The sequence below is a fragment of the Arachis hypogaea genome, chromosome 20 (assembly GCF_003086295.3).
Source record: "Arachis hypogaea cultivar Tifrunner chromosome 20, arahy.Tifrunner.gnm2.J5K5, whole genome shotgun sequence".
In the NCBI taxonomy this organism is placed as follows: Eukaryota; Viridiplantae; Streptophyta; class Magnoliopsida; order Fabales; family Fabaceae; genus Arachis; species Arachis hypogaea.
Genome location: NC_092055.1, coordinates 4150708 through 4160096, shown reverse-complemented (window position 1 = coordinate 4160096; position 9389 = coordinate 4150708). Strand labels below are relative to the sequence as shown.

General features: G+C 38.7%; 2 protein-coding genes across 2 annotated transcripts; both read left to right on the top strand.

Annotated features, from left to right (window-relative positions):
* The first annotated feature begins 237 nt into the window (after positions 1-237).
* LOC112783287 (receptor-like protein kinase HSL1) lies at positions 238-3829 on the top strand. Its single transcript, XM_025826176.3, is given in 3 exon segments — positions 238-3013; positions 3215-3555; positions 3557-3829. Coding segments are annotated over 3 exon segments (3099 nt in total). The 5' UTR covers positions 238-330; the 3' UTR covers positions 3632-3829.
* Positions 3830-7851: 4022 nt separating this feature from the next.
* Positions 7852-9389, top strand: LOC112782260 (serine/threonine-protein kinase-like protein ACR4). The gene has a single exon (XM_025824604.3). The coding sequence runs from the start codon at positions 8161-8163 to the stop codon at positions 9181-9183; it is 1023 nt and encodes a 340-aa protein (XP_025680389.1). The 5' UTR covers positions 7852-8160; the 3' UTR covers positions 9184-9389.

Sequence of the window (9389 nt, the reverse complement as noted above, 5' to 3'; positions counted from 1 at the left end):
CAAAACCAATTAAAACACAACATAAAGACATCTTTAAAAAAAGGCGTTTTAAGCGTGTTTATCTGAGTGGCCTCCTTAATATAAATACTGATTTTTTAGACTTTCTCGTAATAAATTTTGTGTAATAATTAAATGATTTAAGATTATATCTAATAATATAAAATTATTTTTTTTTATTGATCAAGAATACTCAGGGTAGACGAGTAGAAATTTTCACACCATCTCAAGTCTCAACCAGCAACTTTTCATTAAAAAAAATAATTAAAAAAGCTGTAATGATGGTAAGTTGACAAGAGTTGAAGGATAAAGAAGAATGGAAATGGTGAATGCATGGTCCAAGCGGCAGCATTAAATCAAATAGAATCTGACTTGACTCCCCTTCTTCTTCATTGTCTTCTTCTTCATCACTTGACTCAAGAAACAATGCGTCCAATCTCAGTGTTGGTGGTTCTGGCGGTTCTATCAGCGGCAGCAGAGTCACTGAACCAAGAAGGACTGTTCCTGTATGAAATGAAGGTCGCCATGGAAGATCCTCATTCCACGCTCTCCAACTGGAACACCAGAGACTCCACTCCCTGCAACTGGTTCGGTGTCACCTGCCACTCCGACACCGTCGTCACCCTCGACCTCTCCTCCGCCAACCTCTTTGGCCCATTCCCCTCTCACTCCCTCTGCCGCCTCCGCAACCTCACCACCCTCATCCTCTTCAACAACTCCATCAACGACACTCTCCCCTCCGACATCTCCCTCTGCCGCTCCCTTCTCCACCTCGACCTCTCCCAGAACCTCCTCACCGGACCCCTCCCTCATTCTCTCTCCTTGCTCCCCAACCTCCGCCACCTCGACCTCGCCGGAAACAACTTCTCCGGCCCCATCCCTCCCTCCTTCGGAGCCTTCCAGAAACTCCAGGTCATCAGCCTCGTCTACAATCTTCTAGAAGGAACCATACCACCTTCCCTCGGCAACATCACCACCCTCAAGATGCTCAACCTCTCTTACAACCCATTTTCACCGGCTCCGATTGCGCCGGAGCTCGGTAACCTCACGAACCTTGAGGTTCTGTGGCTCACTCAGTGCAACCTCGTCGGTGAAATACCCGAATCACTCGGTAACCTCAAGAGCCTCGTCGACTTGGACCTTGCATTCAATAACCTCCACGGTTCCATTCCCGCTTCGCTCACCGGGTTGACTCGCCTGGTTCAGCTCGAGTTGTATAACAACTCGTTGTCCGGCGAGTTACCCAAGGGAATGTCGAACCTTACCTCCTTGAGGCTCGTTGATCTGTCCATGAACCACTTGGAAGGTGAACTTCCCGATGAGTTCTGCCGTTTGCCGCTCGAAAGTCTCAACCTTTACGAGAATCGCTTCCAAGGGAACTTGCCGGCGACCATTGCAAACTCGCCGAACCTCTATGAGTTGAGGTTGTTCGACAACAGGTTCACCGGGAAGTTGCCGGAGAATCTGGGGAAGAATGCGCCGTTGAGATGGATTGATCTCTCGACCAACCAGTTCTCCGGTCCCATTCCGGCCACTCTATGCGATCACGGCCAGTTGGAGGAGCTTCTGTTGATATATAACTCGTTTTCCGGCGAGGTTCCGGCGAGTCTTGGCGCATGCACGAGCTTAACGCGTGTAAGGCTCGGTTTCAACCGGTTTTCCGGCGACATTCCGGCGGGTTTGTGGGGTCTTCCTCACGTGTCTCTGCTTGAGCTTGTCGATAACTCGTTTTCTGGTTCAATCGCGAGTACCATTGCCGGAGCGAGGAATCTTTCACTGTTGAGGCTTTCAAAGAACGGTTTCGAGGGTCCAATCCCTCAAGAGATTGGATGGTTGGAAACTCTTCAGGAATTTTCTGGTGGCGATAACAAGTTCAATGGCTCGTTGCCCCAGAGTTTTGTGAATCTTGGTCAGCTTGGTACTCTTGATCTGCATAACAATAAGCTCAGTGGAGAGCTTCCCAATGAGATTAAATCATGGAAGAAACTGAACGAGTTGAATTTGGCTAACAATGAGATTGGTGGTGAAATCCCTAAGGAAATTGGTAGTTTGTCAGTGCTTAATTTTCTTGATCTTTCTAATAACAAGTTTTCTGGGAAAGTACCCATTGGTTTGCAGAATTTGAGGCTGAATGAGCTCAATTTGTCTCATAATCAGTTAAATGGAGAACTTCCCCCAATGTTGGCTAAGGATATGTACAAGGCTAGCTTTCTTGGTAACCCTGGTTTGTGTGGGGATTTGAAGGGTTTATGTAATGGAAGAGATAAGGATAAGAATAGAAGCTTTGTTTGGTTGCTTAGAACCATGTTCATTGTTGCCATTTTGGTGTTTGTTGTTGGTGTGGTATGGTTCTACTTCAAGTACAAGGGTTTCAAGAATGCAAGGGCTATTGATAAGTCAAAGTGGACACTGATGTCATTTCACAAATTGGGTTTTGATGAGGATGAGATCTTGAACTGCCTTGATGAAGATAATGTGATAGGAAGCGGATCTTCTGGGAAAGTCTACAAGGTTGTGCTTAGCAATGGTGAAGCTGTCGCCGTGAAGAAGATATGGGAAGGGGTTAAGAAGGAAATAGAATGTGGTGGAGATGTCGAAAATGGCCGCTTTCAAGACAATGCTTTTGATGCAGAGGTTGAGACATTGGGTAAAATTAGGCACAAGAACATTGTGAAGCTCTGGTGCTGCTGCACCACAAGGGATTGCAAGCTGTTAGTTTATGAGTACATGCCGAATGGAAGCCTTGGTGATTTGCTGCATAGCAGCAAAGGAGGGTTGTTGGATTGGCCAACCAGGTACAAGATAGCGGTTGATGCCGCAGAAGGCCTCTCTTATCTGCACCATGATTGTGTTCCTCCAATTGTACATAGAGACGTGAAATCTAACAATATCTTGCTGGATGGAGAGTTTGGTGCAAGGGTAGCAGATTTCGGAGTAGCTAAGGTTGTCGAAACCACCGGAAAAGGAACAAAATCCATGTCTGTCATAGCAGGGTCTTGTGGATATATTGCACCAGGTTAGTAAAGCATTTCATGTGAATTGATTAATCATTGCTCAAGTTTGTGTCAATAAATTAGTTTGATATTTGAGTTTTTGCAAGAAAATCACATAGGACCAATAGTGTTTTTAGTATTACCAAGTAATTAGCATTATAAATTATGATGTATATTCTGTTTTGGAGGCAAGCCTAGCTGACATTGTGATTTGGCATGTGCAGAATATGCATACACGCTTAGAGTGAATGAGAAGAGTGACATATATAGCTTTGGTGTTGTGATACTAGAGTTGGTTAGTGGAAGGAGGCCGGTAGACCCTGAATTTGGGGAAAAGGACTTGGTTTCATGGGTTTGCACAACCTTGGATCAAAAAGGTGTGGAGCATGTGGTTGACTCAAGGCTAGATTCTTCTTTCAAACAAGATATATGTAAGGTGCTCAACATTGGCCTTGTGTGCACAAGCCCCCTCCCAATAAACCGGCCTGCAATGAGAAGAGTGGTGAAGATGTTGCAAGAGCTTGGCACCACCACCCCCCCTTACCCCCACAGATATCAACAGAACAAAGTCAACCAAGAATGATGGCAATTTGCCCCCTTATTACTATGATGATGGCTCTCATCATGGAAGTATTGCTTAGTTCAAATGGATGTCATTGCATTGTTTTTTTGATTCTCAAAAGGAGGGGCTTGGGAGATTGGGAGCTTCTTAATTCTTATTTATTATTATTATTATAGTGCCAACTTCATTCATCCATGTTTCCCACTCATGGTTTGGTTTGCTTTAACAAAAGTTGGCTAAAGAAAGGGGATAGAAAAGAGTTTTATTTTTAATTGAATTTATACTTCTTTTTTTTTTAAAGTGATTTTGGGGTTGAAAATAGAATAGTAGAAGTTGGTGCTGTTTTTCCCTGTAAAGTTAAGGTGGTTGATATTTTATCAAGGCGGTTCCCTGCTAGAGAATTTGAATGGTGGTTTTGCATTAATGCTATTTATTAAATTACATTCTCACTAGTCATTGCTAAAGAAAAAGATGTGACCTGTCTCTGCCATGAGTCACGTAAGTTGTAAAATCATACCTTCTAAAATTCCAATAGCAATTCACTGTAGAAATTCAGTTCAACTTCAGTCATCACGTAATGGAAAATGATTCCCAGGTTGGGAATCTATAATTAATTAATTATTACTATTATTATTTGATAAGATAATAGTATATTATTTTATATGAATAGAACATGAAGTAGTTTATTACGGTTTAGTTTACTTTTTAAAAGTTGTGACATATGTATTTGATAAATTAAATTAAAAATAATTTTTAATAAGTACAAATAATAATAAATATATTTAATAAAATAATTTTTAAAATTTAATAATATAATAATAGATATTAAATGTTTTTAAATTTAGATATTAATTAATGTATTTTTAATTTTGATGAGGACAAGTTAATTTTAAAAAGTTTATCTTTAAATAATTTTAAAAGCACTCTTAGTTTTTGAAAGTTGCGTTTTGAATTTCCAACACTTGCTTAAACAGACGAATGAATTGACCACTCTACCGATTCAAGTTAGTTGAGGTATATGCTTATTTAGCAACATATGTATGTGTGTTTTAATGAGGTGGTTAGGAAGGCATTGTCATTTATGGGCCCTCTCTTTTAATTGCAGGTTGCATCCAGTACAATTGGTACTACTACTCCTTCTCTAGGCCTATGGAGGAGTATTAATGAGGTTGGGTGTATAGCATAGGCACTAGTACTCATTTCTGTTGCAAAATGACTTCAGCTAGTGGTTACTTATTATGACATCTACTTCAAGGGACTGCTAAAATTTGGTAAAGGGAATTATTGCAGTTAGAACCACACTTTTGTAACAATGAATATGACACTCTTGTTTCCCATTTTGGTAGTTTTCTCTAGTTCCTCTCCAATGTTGTAAATGCATCATTAGCGCAAAGCTGTGGCATTTGAAGAGCAATGCATGGATCATAGCCTCATAAATAGTGACGTTTGGATCACCATTCCCTAGTGCAAACTTCATCCCATGATTACTACTCTCCCACTTTATGAAACTCATCCAAATAAATACTACAGGTTAACGCAAATTCACATTATTGAGTGAAGCTGTTGGATTATTGACTCATTGAGATTTATTTAGAAGGCGTTAAAATTGTAAATGTGACCTCATCGTCATTGATTAATCGGTGTGGAGGACCACAAGCCTCTCACTTTACGCATTTCCACGTGTACTTGATTGGTCCACTCTTCAATATTGCCTTGATCCATGATCCACCTTGAGGCCCAAACTTGTTTAGACCAATAAGGAATAAGGAGAGTTTTGTAAGGCCCATTATGCTGTTCTTCACCCAAAAGAAAATGAAAATGAAAAAAGAAGTCCATTCTCATACCGTTGACCATAATATTATTTTAGAGTCCATTATTTTATTGTTCTTTTGTTAAAACTCATGAAGAGAAGCTGCTGAAGGAATAGCAAGACATGGTTGGGGTAGATCCAAAAAACAACCCGAACAAAGGTGTGAATATTGGAGCATTTCTTCACCAATATGTGGCTTTAAATTTCATAAGGAATGCAGCAGTGGCCCAGCACAAGCACAGATGGCATACCTATCTGCTTCATACAACACTGCACCCAGGTTTTAATCCCAGTTGAAGCTGGTTGTTGGTTTAAAAATCCATGATACCCATGGTAGTGTGTGTGAGTGTGTTGTGTATGTGTAAAACATGGGTGTAATATCTAAGATTGGGTGCTGTCCAATCCACTTGACAAAAAAAAATTCATAAGGAATCAAACCGAAGTAACCATAATGTCAACCCAATAAACTAAGGGTTCATCTCAATCTACTGTCTGCCGGTGTTAGTTTAACACACTATCATGTAATAATGCAATTAATATTAATATTATTGATGATGTCAAGCTTCTTGCTTTCCCAAATAACAGCCACCACACCAATACTTATTGCTTGAAATCTTCCAAGATATCCTTCCACCAAATCCAGCAATCAAATCCATGCTTGTCTGATTACAGAAATAATAACACATCATAAATTTTTTTTGGTTGTCCACGGTATTTCCAGTCTGCTCGATAGGTCAATGACTAATTCATTGCAGACCTAAGCTTTATTCAAGAGCCTGTCACTGGCCAATGAGTTGCTGCATGCACAAGACAGAATTCGAACACTCGACACTTACTTAAACGGACGAATGAGCTGACTATTAGACTAATTCAAATTCGTTAACTATCATAAATTATTTTTTTATACCATCTTATATGATTCAACTGGTGGGCCTCCTTAGAGCTAGCAGCCAAGCCCGTGTGCATTATCATGAATAGTCCATGGGCCCCTATTATTTCCATATAAATATTATGTTTCCCTAGCGGGCTTAGCTCATGTACTACTAACTTCAGCTGTAGCCTAATAGCTATGTCTGTGGCCAGCATATAATTGGCTACTTCAGAATCCGGTGCATCACAATTCACTTGCGATTTGCAGATGTTCTTCTCCATTTATATTAATGAAAAGGAAATACCTCGTCCATTCATTCTTATTGTTATTATTATCGCTATTAGTTTTAACTTTGCATTGGGGGTCCTCCTATTTTTGTTATTTATCTATCATTGCTTTCAATTATGCATTCAAATGAGTGAGGTTCCTCCCCATACTATTCATGTTATTATAAAATCCTTTGCACGCTTACTATTTCTTTTGGGGCCTGGTTTGATATGCACACTTACTTAACGTTTGTTTTATGTTAGAAAAAAAAAGATTAAGAAAGTAAATACAGAAAATTTTAATTTTAAAGAATCCATTTAATGTATAAAAGAAACTTAAAACATTTATATATCAAAATTTTCCACACGTAGTATATTCTTATTGCTATTATATCTTATTAAATTAAGATTAATTTTATAGTAGTAACTTTTAATTTACGTTAGCTTTTAAGAAAGTTGCAGTCAACGATATGAGAAATTGAGAATGAATAACACAGTTTCCAAGCTGTCTCTTATACCATTTACTATGAGTCAGCATTGGAATAACCCCTGACAACCTATGCACAGAACATCACAAATAATATGCAATGCGAAACAGAGTCCGATACTTGGTGAAGAAAAGAATCTATTAAAATACCTAACCAACAACATTACAGACAAAGCTACAAAGAATTGGAGAACTAAAAAAGACAGGGAAAGTTGGTTTGCTGAAACCAAATTCTCTGTATCTGATGAATCCCCAACACCTTTTAGACTAGTATAGCGGTATATAAACTGAAACTTTAGTACAAAAGTAAGTGAAAAAGGCACACAGATGCACCAACCAGATCAACGATTCGTCTAATAAACCGAAACCTCGCTCAAACCACTTTAATTTATACATATCCTTTAGCAGAATTTAAGGAGCCACAATGTGTAACAACAATTCTCTAATTATGTTGCTACATTTATATACTGCGCGCTGTCTTTATGTGTATGCTAACATAGTACCATAGTCCCATTTATTTAAGGAAAAGTATAAGGAGTCAATGTATATTTTATACAGTGTGTACAATGGGTTAAATTAAAATTAGAATTAAATTAGAAGCAATTAATTAATTTTGAGTAGTTTTCAATTTAAAATTTGAATCAAATCATGATTTTCGCGAGGTATGGCAATTAATTAATTTTGAGTAGTTTCCAATTTAAAATTTGAATCAAATCATGAATCCCGTCATTTATGAAATCAAATTAGGATAAGAAATATTTGGGAGACAATAAAAATTAACTTAAATCAATTTAAAATTATCTTATGTTATATTTATTAATTATTTCTAAAATAACTACTTAACATTAGATATAATAAATGTATAATTTTAAATTATTGTCTTTCTAGCATAATATTTAAATTTCAGTATGTCACGTATATAAAAACAGTGGCATGGCTCCAACATTGAACTAACACAACTAATCTCACCAAATAGGCAAATACTAAATCTCTTTTTGTCAAACTTATGCTCTCTTTTTTCTCCTCCAAAGTTTAAACATACCCTCCAACTGTTTGATAAAATCTCTCATCCAATTATATTAAATCACATTTATAAGTTTGACAAACTACCCTCCAAATTCCAATTCACTTCCTGCAAGCAATTGAAAAGAGAAAAGAAGGACCGAAACTAGAAATGGACCATGCCAAGATTGCTTATGATTTAGTCATGGTGGCTCTATCCATATCTCTTATAGTTCTTGGTGTTGTTCTGTTTCTTGCATGCAAGAAAAAGCCGGTTGAATCCGAGGAAACACTTCCGGTAAAATTTTGTGCTCGTGCATACCCTTTAATGGAACTTGATGCTGCCACTGATGGCTTCAACCATAGGAGAATTGTTGGCCAGGGTCGCCTAGGAACAGTTTACGCCGCAACGCTATCGAATGCAGAGGTTGTAGCTGTGAAGAGGATCCACCCTTTTCTTGTTTTGAGCAATGCAGGCTTTGGATTCTCATCTGTGTTGAAGTGGCTCTCATTGGCACAACACCCCAACGTTGTTCCAATCATAGGATTCTCCGAAGCGCCAGGGGAAAGAGTTGTAGTCATGGAGTTTATCCGAATGGCGAGCTTGGAATTCTATTTACAACAAAACCAAGATGGTGTTTCACTTCTGGATTGGAGCAAGAGGTTTAGAATTGCAGCAGGTGTAGCTAGAGGGCTTCAATACCTGCATGAAGTGGTAGCACCAAACATAGTACATGGTTGTGTTAAGTCTTCTAATGTTCTTATTGATGTGAATTTCTGTGCCAGGGTTTGTGATTATGGACTTAACTTCTTGGCACCAATGGAGAAGAGAGGGGTAGTGGGGTATGTGGATGGTGAGTATTGGAATGAGAGAGGGCGTGGTGCTACTAAAGAGAGTGATGTTTATGGTTTAGGTGTGGTGCTTTTGGAGCTTCTAAGTGGAAGAGGGTGTGAGGGAGGGTCATTGGCAAATTGGGCATTGCCTTTGATTAAGGAAATGAGTTTTGGTCAAGTTTTAGATCCCAGGCTTGTGACTCCTTCTGATATGAGTCCTTTGGTTAGATTGGCCAAAGTTGCTTCTGCTTGTGTTGGTAATCCAAGAAAGTGTAGGCCTAGTGTTGCTCAAGTTGCTACCATTTTGAACGATTTAGAAATACAAGTGTGTGGAAACTCAGTTGCAGTCGACTTCACGTGAAGTTGATACTTGAGAGCCGTTAGATGAAAATTCAGTCAAATCATCTAACATCTCTCAGTATCAACTTCACGATAAGTTGACTTCACTTGAGTTTTCACCCTTTTTCATAGAAAATTATTTGTATCACTCATTTTTCTTTGTATTTTATAGTAATTGTGTATAAAATGATGGTAATAAAAGAAAAAGAGTCCTCCAATTATATGTTA